The sequence below is a fragment of the Mus caroli genome, unplaced genomic scaffold, assembly GCF_978045245.1.
Source record: "Mus caroli unplaced genomic scaffold, Mus_caroli_1 scaffold_2, whole genome shotgun sequence".
NCBI classification, from domain to species: Eukaryota; Metazoa; Chordata; class Mammalia; order Rodentia; family Muridae; genus Mus; species Mus caroli.
In genome coordinates, this window is record NW_028227257.1 from 158,100,535 (window position 1) to 158,119,224 (window position 18,690).

The 18,690-nt window shown below is 39.4% G+C and overlaps 1 protein-coding gene across 3 annotated transcripts in view; it reads right to left on the minus strand.

Moving 5' to 3' along the window:
- Positions 1–725: 725 nt before the first annotated feature.
- The window catches only part of Pdss1 (decaprenyl diphosphate synthase subunit 1), a 47,252-nt gene continuing 29,287 nt past the window's right edge, over positions 726–18,690 (minus strand). For 2 of the 3 annotated variants that reach the window (XM_021156204.3, XM_029474075.2), the window contains 4 exons: positions 11,808–11,888; positions 11,571–11,684; positions 5,559–5,639; positions 726–1,365 (listed from right to left, as the gene is read on the minus strand). In XM_021156204.3, coding sequence (XP_021011863.1) covers positions 1,225–1,365; positions 5,559–5,639; positions 11,571–11,684; positions 11,808–11,888 — 417 coding nt within the window. In that variant the 3' untranslated portion in view covers positions 726–1,224. The remainder of the gene's footprint in view (positions 1,366–5,558; positions 5,640–11,570; positions 11,685–11,807; positions 11,889–18,690) is intronic. The other variant, XM_029474073.2, reaches the window with a different exon arrangement.

Sequence of the window (18,690 nt, forward strand, 5' to 3'; positions counted from 1 at the left end):
TATGCTAGTGCATAGGCATGCACACCCTCCCACCCCCTTAAAAAAGATTTATTGCAGAATTATGGTTCTATTTTCTCAGTGCATCAGCTTTGAAAATATTTTTAGCTTAATCTTAATGTGTCCAAACAGCCAATGCAACAGAATTTTGCAGATTTTGGAGCTAGACTGTGTCAGAGTAAGCACATGATATTCTAGGGGCAACATCTGAAGGAGTGCCACTCTTGTCCTTTGGATTTTAATGAAACTGAATTTACATTGACTCAGTGAAAGGAAAATCCTTTACATATTGTAAAGATGGATGCAGTTCATTTGTGGATAGGCATATTTACATCCATTCCCTAGCACTAGAAACATACAATTTTACAATAATTTTGAAAGAAACTAGGCCATGTATTAATCTGTAAACAGGTAATAAGCAGGTTTGTATTGTAACTTCGATGCAACACATGCACTTTGTGTGTCTCCTTGATTTAAGGAAGGGTGTGAGGGATACTTCTCTTGTATATAAGACTGTACTGCTTAGGATATTAAAGTAGATCACACAAGTGTGGGTTTCTATGTATTGAGGGTTGCAGATTTATGACAGCATAGTGATGAGAGCAGTGCAAAATATTTCTGAAAATTAAAGACCATTGTTCCTACCAAATCAATGATTCCATATATATTTTACCTTTGTTATTTTTGAAGTACTATGTCATTAGCAATCAGATAGCTTTTTATTATGCTTTTCCTTTTTGAAGCAGAATGTTTTCTTCATTTGTAAATAACCTGTTGTCTAAATTTTATCTAGTCTTTTATAATAAACTATGCTCCTATACGAAAAATTTGGATATTGTTAAAGTATAACTAATGTGGATTTAAATAGTACAGACTTCAAAATTCTCTTACCTTTAATCCTATGGTGAAACAAAGACGGACCACTTGAATTTTAACGGTGATTATTTATTTGTGTAATGGCTTTCCATGTGGGCATTAACAGTGTAAACAATACCACATATAACCATCAGGATACCTCGATTAGAATTTATAGCACTATAATGACACTGGTTTAATTACATTTAAAAAGTTTTCCGAAAAACTTTGCCAATAAAAATTGCCCATCAATAAGGTTGAAATTATTTCTTAAAATGATTTTTGGTTTTCTGCACATGAAGCAAATAGTGTTTCACAAAATCATTAGGCACAGTCTGGTAAAATAGCTGCCAGAAAGAAGAGGAAGAACTGTCATTTATCTCTGGTGAGCACACTTTCTGAAAGCTGAATGAGGGCGTCCCTTTCTGTAGATGGTCTAAGCTTCCTGATCTCTCTCACTGCTTTGTGGCAGTACTGCTGGGCGAGGTAGGTTGTTTGCTGCACGCCATCACTCTACAGGAAACAACAAAACAGACAGATCACTGCACTGATCAGCTCCTGAATTGCTGCTACAATAGAAGGACACAGTTTGAGGTCAGATGAGCTGGACAGATAATAATCAGACTATGTCTTGAAGTGGCTGCTGCTTTCATCTACAACTTTTCTCACATGGAAACATTCTAGTTCTATCAGCACACGAAGAAATCAACTCTGTCGTGCACCCAGCTATTCTCTCTTTGCTTGTTTGTTTTCACTGAAGAAGTTCTGTCTATATAAAATCCTGTTTTAAAATGAAAATCTAAAAGGCTTACGATGAAAATGCCAGGTTTTTGTTTGTTTGTTTTGTTTTGTTTTGTTTTGTTTCGAGACAGGGTTTCTCTGTATAGCCATGGCTGTCCTGGAACTAACTCTGTTGTAGACCAGGCTGGCCTCGAACTCAGAAATCCGCCTGCCTCTGCCTCCCAAGTGCTGGGATCAATGGCGTTCGCAACCACTGCCCGGCAGAAATGCCAGTTTTTACTGTTGCCTTTCCTATTGGAAATCACAGAGCCCATTTGCAGCATTTCCTAGTCTAATCGTGGTCTCACCATGTTCGGTTCTTGTGCAGGTTCCCTTTGCCAGCACGGTTAACTTGTGGTTTCCTTTGTATGAGGACACCATTGCTTCTGCCCACTCTGCCATCATGCTAAAGATGCTTACATTCTGTAACTATGTTTCTAATGCTGGTTCTTTCTAGAAGCTGAGCAGTAATAAAACATTTTTATTCTTCTGATAGAATACTAAAACCTTTCTCCATGGTTCTCAATCAGATTACAACATTCTTAGTATACAGTTGAAAATACTTTCCTTAAAACATTAGTAAGAGTTTAGTTTTCTGTGCCATCTTGCATAGAAGCATGTTTTTTTCCTCCTTAATGTTTCAGCACATCCTGCTTAAGTGCTTGTGCAAATAACCTACCACAAAGGGTATGTGAAAACCCAGCACTCCTTTATTTCCTTTTTGAGACAGGATCTCACTCTGTAACCCTGGCTGGCCTAGAGCCTACTGTATAGATCAGACTGGCCTTAAACTCAACAGAGATCCAACTGCCTTTGCCTTCCAAGTGCAAGGATTAAAGGCTTTCATGATCACAACCAATTAGAAACCAGCCTTTTCTTCTCCAAGTGTGATTTCACTTGCCTGAAGACTCACTTTCAGGTTTAAAGTGTTCACTTGGATGTCTATTTGGAAGGCCTTATTCTACTGTCTTCTGGCATTCAGTATTTTCCCCCCACAGGGCCAGTTTTGGCATGTTTGCCTTTTGTAGTGAGCACTTTGTACATTCTCTTCCTGAAATAGTTACATTATGGCTTATACATGCATACATACAGTCAACACTGTATTCTTACTGATACCTCCCACTGTTATTCCCAACCCCCACTTGTCCTCTTAAGGGTATCTATCTCTCTCTGCTTTCATGTAAATATATTTCATCAACCCTTCCTCCTTCACTTAAGATCTCCTTGTATAACCGGCACATGTACAAATTTAAATCTAGAGTCTGTTTATGAGAAACGATTTTCTTTTTTGAGACTGGATAATTTTGCCTATCATAATGATCTCCATTCTCCAGTAAAATACTATAATATAAATGTATATGTGGGTATGTACTTGTTGAGTATAGGTGTCATGTAGACTAGATGATGTCTGAGTTCCTGGAACTCAGGAGGCTCACACAGGCAGTTGATGCTGTGAACTAAACATGGGTCCTCTTAAAGAACAGTAAGCCATCTCTGCAGCTTATTTGACATTTCTTTATGGCTTGATAAAATTCCACTGTGCATATGTATCATATTTTCTTTATTTACCAGCTCAGTCTATTTCTGAACTAGGGTGAACAGTTCAGCAGTAAGCATGGACTGCAGATTTCTCTGGCCATACGTTGTCTTAAGGGTCTATCGGACAGAAGTCCACAGCTGGGTCATGTGGCTTGTGCACTGACTTTCATAGTGGCTACATGACTTTACATTCCCATTAGCGGTAAATAAGGGTTCCTTTTACTCTGCACCCTCACCAGCATTCAGCATTACTTGCCTTCTTGATAAGAGCCACTCTGATGGTGGTTAAAATGGAATCTCAGTTTTAATGTCATTTTCCTAATTGCTAAGAATGTTGAACATGTTTCAAATACTTATTGGCCATTTGTATTTCTCTAGTAAATGATTAAATTAGCATTTAACTTTGTAGTTCTTTATATATTTGGGGTGTTAGATATACAATCTACAGCTGGCAGGTTTTTTTTTCTTGTGCATGCTGTCTGTTGATCATGCAGCAGCTTTTACAATATAGTCCCATTTGTCAGTTCTCAGAACTTCCTGTTCTGTTTGAGTTGAATAATGGGCTAGAGATGAATAGGAAATAGGCGTGGTGCTGGAGCCCTTGCTACCATGTGCAAAACTGGTACAAGGGAGCTTTAAAAAGGTCTTGTTTTAAGAATTCAGTATCTTTGTAGATTTTCCTGTTTATTTTTCAGTTTATATTCACATTTTCTTCTGCTCAGCAAGTTTTAACCAACTCTTTAGTAATCTTCAATTGTCCACACATACTTAATGAATTGGATTTAGAAGCCCCACTGAATGTATAAGGATCTAGAATTTAGACCCCTTTGACAAATTTACTTGTGATTTCTATGTGCATGTTTGTGTCACACAGACAAAAAGGGTGGTTTTTTTAAAGGAACAGTGTAGTAGTTGTGAGAACTACAATTAATTTCGCTCTTCATTCTCACCAATCATTTGAGTCTTGATTCGCTTTCTAAAACTATGTTGGACATAACCTGAGCATGTACATCTTTGACCATTCTCTGTGTATCTACGCAATCATAACTAGGTATTATAAACAATATAAAGTATAAAGCAGTATTCTAAATATCTAAACATCCATTCATCGTTGAGATCCAACGAGGGGTTCTGCAACCCTCAGGGGTACCAAAGGACTGTTTCTAAGGCTAGAGATGAATATTGGATTTGAGTTTTTACAGCACTGCCAAGCACTCACTAAACTACTGGAAACATCATTTGGGATTCTTTCTTGTATTGGACACAAAATAGAGATCTTAGACTGGACATGCTTACTAAATCTTGTTTTCTTACTCTATTCCATTTAACCCGTGACCTCCAGATAATTGAATTTGGAAACTGATCACTTTACAAAAAGCCAATCGATTTCTGTTTGTGTTTAGTTTGTGGGGGTGGGCGTGTACAGAGCAGGGCACATGCGGATGTAAGAGGAAAACTTGCAGGAGTTGACTTTCTCCTTCCACTGTGTGAGTCTCTGAACTCAGACTCAGGTCAGAAGGCCTTGCAGCAAGTTCCTTTACCCACCGGCTCTGGAAAGAATCCTTTAAAGCAAACAAAGCCTTGAGCATCTCGGAGAAATACATACAGCAACACATTTAAAACATGTGTCTAGGTCCTGAACAGAGTAAACTATGACTTGTTCACTATGTTCAAGTTGTTTTTAATAACTCACTTGCTTTTAGCAGGAAGGGTATTTATGGTAGGCTCTTGTAACTGTCTAGCTATAGGAAGTGAGCTTTGGATAGGGATGGGGCCGATCCTAAGCACAGTACAGTGATGATATTCATGGACATGGGACAGCTCATTTCAATCTAACAGATTTAACGTGGTCTGGCCTGCATAGGAAGGCTACTGAATAACTTCAAAGAGAAATTATATTAATTCAGGGTTTTTTTTTGGGGGGGGGGCTGGTGGCTTCTGAGAAGGCTCAGCAAGTAAAGGAGCTTGCTGCCAAGCTTGAATGAGTCTCCAGGACCCACATGGTGTAAGAAGAGAGCTAACTCCTGCAAATTTACCACAAAGGCACCACAGTTAAATATAAAAGTAAATAGTATTTTAAATGAGTTGCCCTCGTTACTGTCAAATCAGGTAAGGGTTGACCAACTTGGCTCTATATAAAATTTTGTTACTGTACCAGCTGTTGCCTTTTCTATTTTTTAAAAATGGTCTTTCTTAGGGACAGGCCAAGGACCTAACCCTGAGTGAGTAAAGGCCTGCTTGTCACGCCTGATAAACTGAGTTGATCCCTGGAATATACACAGTAGGAAGGAACCTACACTTACTAGATGTCCTCTGACCTTCACCAATTGCTGGGCATATGCATGTGCACAAACAAGATTTAAAATCATACTTTAAAATAGTCTTACCTGTAATACATACTGTCGTGCTCTGTCCACATCTCCTGGCAAACTAAACCGTCTCATTATCATAGCATTCATTTCTGGGAACTAACCATAAAGAAGGAAAATATTTTTATTGTTCCTGGAGCAATGAAGCATGTTAATACTTGTTTGTAAATACAGAAAATAAGAAAAACAAAAGGTGGGGGCTGGAGAGATGGCTCAATAGTTAAGAACACTTGGCACTCTTGCAAAGAATTTGTATTGGGTTCTTAGAATCCAGGCAGATCAGTCTTCTGTAATTTCCCCTCTGACCTCCAAGTGCACAACATATATGCAGTACACAACAGACAAGCCGCCACATACACATTAACCAAAACAGAACTAATTGTCCTATTAGCAGTCCAATACTGAGTAAGTCTCAGGAGAACAAAGTACTGTACTCTTGAGCTTCTTGGGTTCTAATTCAGTAGGCTATAGTTTGAGAATGCCTTTTTAATGAATTGCCAAGTGATGTTGGTACTGGTGTTCTAGGAAAAGGTTAGGAATTAGACACTCTTGAGTGCACACTGAAATCATTGCATGTATATGGGGCATGGGGGGGGGATTAAGTGCCTTGATCCCACTCCCCACAAATCTGATTATACTGGTGTTATGATCATCAAATGTTTTAATGCACACCTCCTTTGGATTGGAGGAGATAGATCAGCCAGATCAGTGTACCAAGTTATAAAAAGATCAGAGGTACAGCTCAGAATTAGAGCATTTGTCCAGCATGTTTAGAGTTTTGTTCCATTCCTAACACAAGAAACAAAAATTCATGGGCTTGAAGACTTCATAGGGGAGGAAAATCCTTCTGCTTTTCTAGGTTCAATGGCTGGTCCTAGAACTAATTCATTGTAGCACAAGAGCGAGGAAATAAAAAGGTCAGATAGCAAAAAGACAAAAAACAAAACAAAACAGAACAAAACAGGCTGGAGAAATGGTCTGGTTGAATGTGCATGGTCTGATGACTGGAGTTTGATCTCAAAATTTAGGAAGAGAGAACTGACTCCTCAGATGCCTGTCTCCCCAACGTGTGTGTGTACATGTAAACACAATATAAACTCCTCAGGAATGATGAAAATGTCCTTTATCCTCTTCATTTTTTAGTGGTTATTTAGGAGGACGGCATCCAGACAGAAACCCCGTATCCAGGTTCTGCCAGCAACCATCCCAGCTGAGTAATTTCCTCATCTAAGCCTTCTTTTCTGTTTCAACTTTCCAATTTCTAGCAGTCTGTAATTCTATGGAGTAAGAGGTAGGATGCTTTCTGTCTGTTTCCCTGGCACTATGCCTGAAGGATGAAATAAGTTCTCCAGTAGTAGTGACTATGGAATCTGCAGTAGAAAAAACAAGGCAAACACAGAAGAGAAACCCTAACCAAACAAGGAGCAGTGTTCTAGAAAAGTACATGTTTGAGAACAAAGTTGTAGAGACAGTTAACATCCATACAGAGTTCTTAAGTACTAGTTTGCATCAAGAAAATAAAATCAAGAAATCAATCAGATAATTTTGGTGCTTTTATTTTTTAAATCCCCCCCCCCCCCACACACACACACTTGTTTATTTCTAGGCTATATCTTAAAGCAGATGTGATGGTGTCTTGGGCATCTCATAAAAAATCCCCTGTGTATGTATCACATATCGAGCATTTGTTTCCTCAGCATGAGTTATGTGTGATAAAATATGCCAACTGTGTAGTTTCTCTGATGCTTTTAATGTAAAAACATCAAGAAAGCAACATTTAAACTAAGTTGCAGTGAGCACTACATTCCTCCTTTGAAGTAACACTATGTAAAATTCAATATGCAAATATCAAACTTCTAAACTTCCCTACCCCTGTGTATGTGAGGAAGAAGTGAGAAACAAGTTGGTTCTCATCCCAGATTCAGTGAGAAGACTTTTTTTTTTTTTTTTTTTGCTTACTCATGCTTTTTACAAGTAGGAAAAATAGCCTGTGAGGAAATCAGATTCTAACTGGGAAATGTGTTCACAAAACTACAAGGGTGACCAGTGCACTAGGATGGGTCAGTCTCCAGACCTGAGTAATTCTAAGGCACCAAATGTCACAATGACATGAGCCTGGGCAGCTGCTGCAGAGGCTGGTGATGACAGTGGGAAAAAGCAGACGAAAGGAAAACTTTTAAAAAGAGCTTTTAAACTATTATAATCTCACCAAAAAAGGAAAACACTTTTATTTTATTTCTGAGTATTTCACAAACATTTTCATATGTCATTGAAAGATTTAATATGAAGGTTTTTAAAAATTACATAAAAAATAGAAAGTCAAACAATTTTTCCACATTGTTTTCCAAAATGAAGTATATCAGTACGTCTTAACGACTTTCCCACATTTACATATTTAAATATCAGCTTTAGGTAAGGGAACCAGCAAGTCTAAGCAAGGGGAAAGAGGACAGCTATTTCTAATTCTTTACCTTCTGGGGCATTACACACAGCAAGAGTAACCGTCAAGACATTATAACCACACTGCAGGGACACTCAAACTTTTGTGTAAGTTTATATTTTGAGAAAAATCATAAAGCCTGAGACAATACAACAGATTCAGGTAAATGTTACTGAGTTAATGTCCAAGGAATTTTAAAGAAAAAGGGCGGAGACTTGCTTGTTTAGGATAAACATATTTCCCACTTCTTATCCAGTCGCTTCTGTGTACAGTTTCATTACAGACTGCTGCTTCTGGCTAGGGTTTGCACTTGTGAATAAGGTCTTTGCAATGTTGTGGGTTGTATTCTTTTTTCCCTTTTTTATTTTTTATTTTTTTGGCACAATCTCATGGGGCCCAGGACGATGACCTATGTAGCTGGCAATAACTTTGAATTCCTAGCTTTTACCTCTCAAGTGCTAGTGATGGAGTTCAGGGACTTGTGCATACTAGGCAATCACTCTATAACAGAGCTCAAGTGACAATATACACTCCTATACAAGAACATACTAACTTTATTACCACTGAGACCTCTTCAGAAATCATGAAGCGTGTGTGTGTGTGTGTGTGAGAGAGAGAGAGAGAGAGAGAGAGAGATGCATATGCTCACTTTGAGTCAAACCCAGGGTGATATACATGTTAGGCAGATCTTTACTGCTGAGTGACAACCTTCTGACACACCTCAAGTCCCTGAACATGGCCACAAAGGAATCGTTCCCAAAGATATCAAAAATAGAAGAATCAGTCAAACAGTTCTTAGTCCAACAAATTATAATGTCAAGATCATTTACCATGCAGCATTAAAAAGGAAAAGGCAAGCCAGGGTTTGGAGGGCATGTCTGTTATCTTTGTACTTGAGAGACTGACACTGGGAGACTGTTTGTGGAAGGCCTAGGATCTCAGAGCAAGATCTTCAGTGTTATACAGAGGGATTAGTTCAATGACAAATCTGTGGACAAAACATCCCCCTAGGAAAGGTTTACAAACACCTCCCAAGTACTCTATAAATGATATGTTAGCCACTAACAATAGTGGATACACTGTGTGTTAGGGTATACCAGTTACCTGGTTTCTGGGTAGACCTACTGGGTACTGTTATCTACACTGTTAGTTGAAGGAACAATTCAAGCATAGTAAAATGAATGCTGGTCTTAGAAGACTTGGGAAAGATGTTCAATTGCCCAAAAGAAGGCTCTGTGTCATCTACCAGATGTTCCATTTTGGCCAGACATGAGCATCAGTTTCATTCAAAGAACAAACAGTTATCTACCACAAAGTAGACTTGTAAATCAGGGAAAATGTAAGAAAGAATCCTTTATAAACTAAAATCAATACTGTTTTATTAAAGCTAGATACTGTATAATCCTGCATTATTTTTGAACTTGATTCACCCAAAGTTATTTTAAGCCCATGAACTCTTTTTTTAGCAGAATAATGCATAAAAAGCTCCTAAGCTCAGGGTTTTGAGACCAATTTATAAATACAACCTTGACTAAGTATAAATATCTATTTTATTAACTTTTGGCACAGTGAGTGCTGCCCAGAGGCACTACTGTTCAATTTCATCATGTGTCTCATTTCTGAGGCTGCGTTTATGCCTGCAGCTCCTTTTCCCATTGACTTATAGGCAGAAAGGGGAAGGTGCTGCCTGCTCAGAGTAACTGGGTGCCTCATGCCTCTGGGATTTCCCAGTAAAACACGCATAAAACCATAGTTTGGGTAACCTTCAGATAAACAAATAAAACATCTTAGCAGTTTCCCATCTTATGATGGCAGGCTAATCATAAGAGCTGGGCATTCAGTTTCTTTTCTTACTTTGTCCCATTATATCTGAATGCAAAATTAGCTATTCTCTGTGTACAGAAAAGTAAATTGGTTTCTTTATAAATAATGTAATAAAACAAGAAAAAAAGCACCAGTCTATCCCATTTGTTTCATGGAGCTCATGACAAGTATTTCTAATTGTTGAGACTCTCCTTTATCCATGTATACTCACCTGTGACAGAGATGATGAAGGTCTGTGACTGTACAACAAATGCTGGCCAATGATTAATTTTTCTATCATCAGATATACTTTTATACACACATGGCTCAGGAATACTCTGTGTGTGTGTGTATAGGTGGCTATGGCATAACAGAAAATGTTCCTTTATGTTGCTTTAATGTGATTTTCTTAATTTTTTAAAACTTAACATTATATTAATAATTTTCCTGAATATTGGGGTAGTTAGTTAATAAGTCTCATGGGAAAAGAGACCTACCATTCACAGAATGCATGTATTTGTTTGTTTATGATTTGAGACATTTTTGTTTGTTTTGTTTTATTTTGTTCTTAATGTAGTTCAGACTGTCCTCAATCTCATGTCCCTCCTATACCTGGGTGTTGGTTGGCAGGCCTGTGTTACTACATCTGAGCTCTACATCTTTCTCTTCTTACCCCGACCTCAAATGTCTGAGATGATAGAGCCTGGTAACAAGGACAAAAGTTTCTACTAAGTGCCCTATCATCTTTGGTCATCATCTCTATTCTTTTAATCTGTCCATGGTACTCAGCACAGCCGTCCAGGCTTCAGCCTCCCTGAGGCTGAATTATCTGTAGTCGTTCTGCTAGGTCAAAGGATAAAAGATCATCTCTCACCTTTCTTGAATCAGAAATGAATCAAAAGGAATGTCATTGGTTTTAATATCAAAATAGAACTAAGTCCTAGAGAAGTTGTGACTTACATTTTAAATAAAAAATGCAGGCAAAATTTATGGAAAAACTGATAATTTAAAAATTTTAGACCCAAAAGGTAGTTGGTGATGACTGTCTTATTACACTGCCAACTAACCAGTTAAATGCCACTCAGATGACTATTTGTTTTAAAGATACCCATACACAGCTAATGGTCCACTTATTCCAAGCAGCATCTGGCCCAGCTAAAAGCATATGGCCTGGGTCTAGATGCTGCTGTGAACTGGTTGGCTTGACAGTCACTGCAGCATCTTTGATGCTTGTGAAACATCTCATCTGTTACAGAGGATGTGAAAGCAGCTTTACTTGGCAGTCTCTCAGTGTTGGAAAGGAAGGAACTATGCAGTTCTGGTGCATTCAATTGACTTCTCCACACTTGGAAGCAATGGCTAAGGCATCAAGGCTTCCCTCGAGATGTCAACAGTTCCATTAAACTAGAACTAATGACTTCCTCAGACTTAGACACCCTTGGAACTTCCTGTACCTTTAAGAGGCTTTGAGGCATACCCAATCATAAAAGTAGTAACTGTCAATATTGCAACACCCAAAATACATGAAATTTACTCAGCACTTTCTGATTTACAAGATAATGAGTAGTATATCAACTAGCACTCATAACAACTGAGGAGATTATAATTGGTGTTTCACAGATAAGGTTTATAGAAGTGAAATTACAGCCCTAACATCTCAGTTACTAAACCAAGATCAAATCTGTGGTCCCTTATCTAAATGCCTCCAGCTGTTTTTTCTCTCACACTTTACCAGATGTGCCTGAGATATTGGTCCTCAGCAATGTTTTAAAGAGAGTAAGACCTACCTGCTGGCAAGCAAACAAGACAGGGCCAGTGGCTATGCCTAGCTTCAGGTCTGCTGATGTTGGCTTGCCCATCTGGTCAGAACATGAGGTGAAATCCAATACATCATCTATGAGCTGGCAAAAGGAAAGATGAGTACACCCACTGAGCTGCCACTGTCTCCACTGCTTAGCACACTACACTGAGGAAAATGCAGGCTGTGCCTGTATGTCACCATTCCCACAAACAAGTATACCAACCTGAAAAGCTATTCCAACATTTTTCCCATACTGATAGGCAATCTCATGCACCACTGGGTCAGGGCAACCCAGGACAGAGACCTGAAAGAAAAAAAAGATTCTGGTAAGCTGTGTCATCTAGGTCCCCACTCACACATTCCCTAAGAGCCTTGAGCCTATGCTATAGACAATCGGGATGCTGGCACTAAAAGGAAACCCAGCACATTAAAAAGTGCTGTTTTCTTGGCACACATCTTTAGTCAGGAGGCAGAGCTGTGAGTTTGAGGTCATCTACAGAATTTCAGGATAGTCAAGGCTACAGAGACTCAACCTCAAAAGAAAACAAAATTAAACAAACAAACAACAAAACAAAGGGATGTTTCCTTTCTGTGTAGTTCAGAGACTAAAGTCCAGGATCTTTTGCAAGCTAGGCAAGCACTCTACCGTCCAGCTACAAATGTAGCCCATTTTCTTAAATTTATTGTAATATTTGTGAGTATGCAGGAGTGTGGGTGCCATCCTGGCATTACTTTTCTTCATCTTTACATGGACTCCAGGGATTGGTTTCAGGTTGGCAGCTTACAGGAAGTACCTACACCTTGCAGTCCCATTTTCTTAAATTTTAGAGAATCTAGCCTTCTTCCTCCTGTTCTTTCAAACAAGATAAACAGTCTTTTGGGCAAAGAGCCACAAGACTAAATTCTAATAATAATGTAAGCAAACCTTTCTGGTATGCAAAACAGATCGCATTGTGTAAACCACTGCCTTCTAGCACTCGGTGCGATTGCTGGCTTACTGACCTCTGAGGAGAACCCTCATTTCAGGGGTGTACTCTCACCCAATATACAACTTACCACGCTCCTCCTCATCTGTGGCTCAGTTTTGTTGATCACCCCCCACCCCCATTCAGTTGTTTCTTGCTATGCCTGTTAACAGCCTCAAGCCTCAGTCTGGTTTTCATTATGAGAAGGATCTTCCACCCCTTTCTCATCAGAAGTAACAATTGTATTAGGACTGTTTGTTTGCACTCCCACCCTTCCAAAAGGAGACAAGGAAGACTTACAAAACCTTGTAAAGCTCAGAACCTCAAACACAAGCGGGTTAGTGCTGAGCATGCTGATCCACATTAATCCACCAAAGCTACTTCCTGCTGTACTGTTAGCATGCTAAGCAGGCCCAGCCACATTTTCAGAAATCAAAGACAGGGAAAGAACAAGAGGGGAGCTGGAGAGACATTCTGTTCAATTGGAAAGCAAAGTCTCTGCTGATGTTCAGTAAGGAAGCCAGATGAAATAGGTCACTGGTGATAAATAAGCATCTGCCTACTTCTTTTGGAGACTGCATTCCTCCTGGACAGCAGCATGGCAAGGTGGGACAAGCTCTCCAGAAGCCTGTGGGGTTGGCAATATGACTAGAACTATCAGTGACCCTGAGCTGCCGCCTGATCCTTCTGTGTTTCAGTTTCCTTACCTGTAAAATGTAGGAACTAAACTCTTACCTCATAAAAAAGCAGAAACTTCCCATTAAGGAGTCTCCTTTGGTGCTGTGGATATAGCTCAGTAGTAAACCATTTACTTAACATATTTGTTTGGACTCAGGTACAACAGACAGAATAAAAAGGAAGGAAACAAGGAAGAAATGAGGAAAAAGGAAACTGATCCTCCTGTTTAGCTGGATATGGACATCCATACCTATAATCCAGTCATTCAAGAGGTGAGGCAGGAAGACTGCAGAGTTGAGGCTGGAGGCTAAACAGTTGAGTCAGAAACAACAGCATCCCCCTTCTCTTTGTTCACTACGTTCAGGAACAGGATGAAGGCAGGATCTGCTAGCCATATTGTTGCTCACTATTATTTTTGTTATTGTTTTCCTTTGGTGGTGCCGAGGATCAAACCCATGGCTTTGTGCATGATGATTAGTACTCTAGCACTCAGCCCCATTCAACCCTGGGAATGCTTTCAGATGAGCAGGGCTAAGCTGCACACACCAAAAGGTCACAAAGCCACTTGAGTAAGTGGTAAAGCTCTTCACTGCTTTCAAAAGCAAAGACCTGTGATCCACAGCAGCCCAGGAAGGGCTATTCTTTGCAAGTACTTTGTGAGGCTACATGAAGGTCAATGTAGAAAAGAAGTCAAGATACCTGCCCGAAAAAGGCAAGTTTCAGGCAGCTGGATATATTGAATGGAGAACAAAATGACCCCCACCCCCACCCTCTGTAAGCAGAAATAATTGATAATAAAGCAATCTCCAGTCGTGAGATTAATGCTATCTTTTCAACATAAAGCCAGGCATGGGATCTTGGCGTGATCTCGGCAGAGGGTCCAAGGTCCCCAGAGAACTCTCGACGATGCAGACACTCTAGCACACCCAGGATCTTGAGATCACTGGTGAGCGGAACGCAACATCTGTTCCCAAAAACCCAGAGGGTCTTGTGCTAGCAGGAACAAGGACAAAGAACACCTGCCCGACCAGTGGCTGGGGTTCGTTCTGGTCAGCGCCACCCTCACACAATCTTGGGTGCGATCTCCGAGGAAGAGTCCCAAGGTTCCCAGAGGACTCTCCACACTGCAAGGCACCCTAGCACACCCAGGAATCTGAGATCACTGGTGAGTAGAACGCAACATCTGTTCCAAAAAACCCAGAGGGTCTTGTGCTAGCAGCAACAGGGACAGAGGACAAAGGCAGGTCCTAGCACACCCAGAATCTTGGGATCACTGAGACCAGTCTACCCAGGAGAGCACATGGGCGGCAGAAGCAACAGAACTTCTTGGATAGGGTCCATTCGGGCCTTCATCCTCAGCCAGGAGACAGAGCTGAGACCCAGACTCCAGGGAACCTTCCCTGCCAGAGGAGAGTCGGACTCCAGGGAGGGCTCTGACCCCAGGACTCAGGAGGTGGATCTGAGCTCTAGACTTCTGTGCACCTTCCCTGCAAGAGGAGAGCTTGCCTGCAGAGAGTGCTCTGACCACTGGGACTCAGGTGAGAGTTGGACTCCCAGGAGTACTGACAGAGGCTAAAGAATCACAGGAGGAACAAGCTCCAGCCAGAGACAGCTAGAACATCAAACACCAGAGATTACCAGATGGCAAAAGGCAAATGAAAGAATCTTACTAACAGAAGCCAAGACCACTGGGCATCATCAGAACCCAGTTTTCCCACCACATCGAGTCCTGGATACTGCAACACACCCGAAAAGCAAGATTCGGATTTAAAATCGTATCTCATGATGGTGGTAGAGAATTTTAAGAAGGGCATTAATAACTCACTTAAAGAAATACAGGAGAACACTGCTAAACAGGTAGAAGACCTTAAAGAGGAAACACAAAAATCCCTTAAAGAATTATAGGAAAACACAAACAAACAGGTGAAGAAATTGAACAAATCCACCCAAGATCTAAAAATGGAAGTAGAAACAAAGAAGAAAAGGTGAAGGGAGACAACTCTGGAAATAGAAACCCTAGAAAAGAAATCAGGAACCATATATGTGAACATCATCAACAGAATACAAGAGATGGAAGAGAGAAACTGAGGTGCAGAAGATTCCATAGAGAATGTGGACACAACAATCAAAGAAAATACAAAACGCAAAAAGATCCTAACCCAAAACATCCATGAAATCCAGGAAACAATGAGAAGACCAAACCTACGGATAATAAGTATAGATGAGAATGAAGATTTTCAACTTAAAGGGCCAGTAAATATCTTCAACAAATGAACATACAAGAAGCCTACAGAACTCCAAATAGACTAGACCAGAAAAGAAGTTTCTCCTGACACATAATAATCCGAACAACAAACGCATTAAATAAAGATAGAATATTAAAAGCAGTAAGGGAAAAAGGTCAAGTAACATATAAAGGCAGACCTATTAAAATTACACAAGACTTCTCAGTAGAGACTATGAAAGGCAGAAGATCCTGGACAGATGTTATACAGATCCTAAGAGAACACAAGTGCAAGCCCAGTTTACTATAACCAGCAAAACTCTTAATTACCATAGATGGAGAAACTAAAGTATTCCATGACAAAAGCAAATTCACACGATATCTTTCCACGAATCCAGCCAATCAAAGGATAATAAAGGGAAAACACAAACACAAGGACGGAAACTACACCCTAGAAAAAGCAAGAAAGTAATCCTTCAACAAACCTAAAAGAAGACAGCCGCAAGAACAGAATGCCAACTCTAACAACAAAAATAACAGGCAGCAACAATTACTTTTCCTTAGTATCTCTTAATATCAATGGACTCAATTCCCAAATAAAAAGACATAGACTAACAGATTGGCTACATAAACAGGACCCAACATTTTGCTGCTTACAGGAAACCCACCTCGGGAAAAGACAGACACTACCTCAGGGTAAAAGGCTGGGAAACAATTTTCCAAGCAAATGGTCCGAAGAAACAAGCTGGAGTAGGTATTCTAATATTGAATAAAATTGACGTCCAACACAAAGTTATCAAAAAAGACATAGAGGAGCACTTCATACTCATCAAAGGTAAAATCTTCCAAAATGAACTCTCAATTCTGAATATCTATGTTCCAAATGCAAGGGCAGCCACATTAATTAAAGAAACTATAGTAAAGCTCAAAGCACATATTGCACCCCACACAGTAATAGTAGTGGGAAACTGCAACACCCCACTCTCATCAATGGACAGATCCTGGAAACAGAAACTAAACAGAGACACACTGAAACTAACAGAAGTTATGAAAGAAATAGAATTAACAGATGTCTACGGAACATTTTATCCTAAAACAAAAGGATATACCTTCTTCTTAGGACCTCATGGCACCTTCTCCAAAATCAACCACATAATTGGTCACAAAACAGGCCTCAACAGATACAAAAATATTGAAATTATCTCATGCATCCTATCAGATCACCACAGACTAAGGCTGATCTTCAATTACAACATAAATAATAGAAAGCCAACATTCATGTGGAAGCTGAATGACTCTACTCAATGATACCTTGGTCAAAGAAGAAATAAAGAAAGAAATTAAAGACTTTTTAGAGTTTAATGAAAATGAAGCCACAACATACCCTAACTTATGGGACACAATGAAAGCAGTCCTAAGAGGAAAACTCATAGCCCTGAGTGCCTCCTAAAAGAAACTAGAGAGAGCATACACTAGCAGCCTGACAGCACACCTAGAAGATCTAGAATGAAAGGAAGCAAATTCACCCAAGAGGAGTAGACGGCAGGAAATAATCAAACTCGGGGCTGATATCAACCAAGTGAAACAAAAAGAACTATTTATTCAAAGAATCAACCAAACCAGGAGCTGGCTCTTTGAGAAAATCAACAAGATAGATAAACCCTTAGCCAAACTAACTAGAGGGCACAGGGAAAGTATTCTATTTAACAAAATCAGAAATGAAAAAGGAGACATAACAACAGAACCTGAAAAAAATCCAATACATCATCAGATCATACTACAAAAGGCTATACTCAACAAAACTGGAAAATCTGGATGAAATGGACAAATTTCTAGACAGACACCAAGGTACCAAAGTTAAATCAGGTTCAGATTAATGACCTAAACAGGCCCATATCCCCGAAAGAAATAGAAGCAGTCATTAATAGTCTCCCAACCAAAATAAGCCCAGGACTAGATGGGTTTAGTGCACAGTTCTATCAGACCTTCAAAGAAGACCTAATTCCAATTTTCCTCAAACTATTCCACAAAATAGAAACAGAACGTACTCTACCCAATTCATTCTACGAAGCCACAATTACTCTGATACCTAAACCATATAAAGACCAAACAAACATAGAGAACTTCAGACCAATTTCCCTTAGGAATATTGATACAAAAATACTCAATAAAATTCTCGCTAACGGAATCCAAGAACACATCAAAACAATCATCCATCATGATCAAGTAGGCTTCATCCCAAGGATGCAGGGATGGTTTAATATACGGAAATCAATCAACATAGTCCACTATATAAATAGACTCAAAGACAAAACCCACATGATCATCTTGTTAGATGCTGAGAAAGCATTTGACAAAATCCAACAACCCTTCATGATAAAAGCCTTGGAATAAAAAAAAAAAAAAAAAGCCTTGGAAAGATCAGGAATTCAAGGCCCATACCTAAACATAATAAAAGCAATCTACAGCAAACCAGTACCCAACATTAAAATAAATGGAGAGAAGCTGGAAGCTATCCCACTAAAATCAGGGACTAGACAAGGTTTCCCACTTTCTCCCTACCTATTCCATACTCTAAGTCCTAGCCAGAGCAATTAGACAACAAAAGGAGGTCAAGGGATACAAATTGGAAAGGAAGAAGTCAAATATATATATATAAGATATATATATATATATATATTAGATATATATATATATATATCCCTAAAAATTCCACCAGAGAACTTCTAAACCTGATAAACAGCTTCAGTGAAGTAGCTAGAAAACTAACTCAAACAAATCAGTGGCCTTTCTCTGCACAAAGGATAAACAGGCTGAGAAGGACATTAGGGAAACAACACCCTTCTCAATAGTCACAAATAATATTAAATATCTTGGCGTGACTCTAACTAAGGAAGTGAAAGATCTGTATGATAAGAACTTCAAGTCTCTGAAGAAAGAAATCAAAGAAGATTTCAGAAGATGGAAAGATCTCCCATGCTCATGGATTGGCCAGGTCAATAAAGTAAAAATGGCTATCTTGCTGAGAGCAATCTACAGATTCAATGCAATTCCCATCAAATTCCAACTCAGTTCTTCAATGAATTAGAAAGGGCAATTTGCAAATTCATCTGGAATAACAAAAAACCTAGGATAGCAAAAACTCTTCTCAATGATAAAAGAACCTCTGGTGGAATCACCATGCCTGACTTAAAGCTGTACTACAGAGCAATTGTGATAAAAAACTTCATGGTACTAGT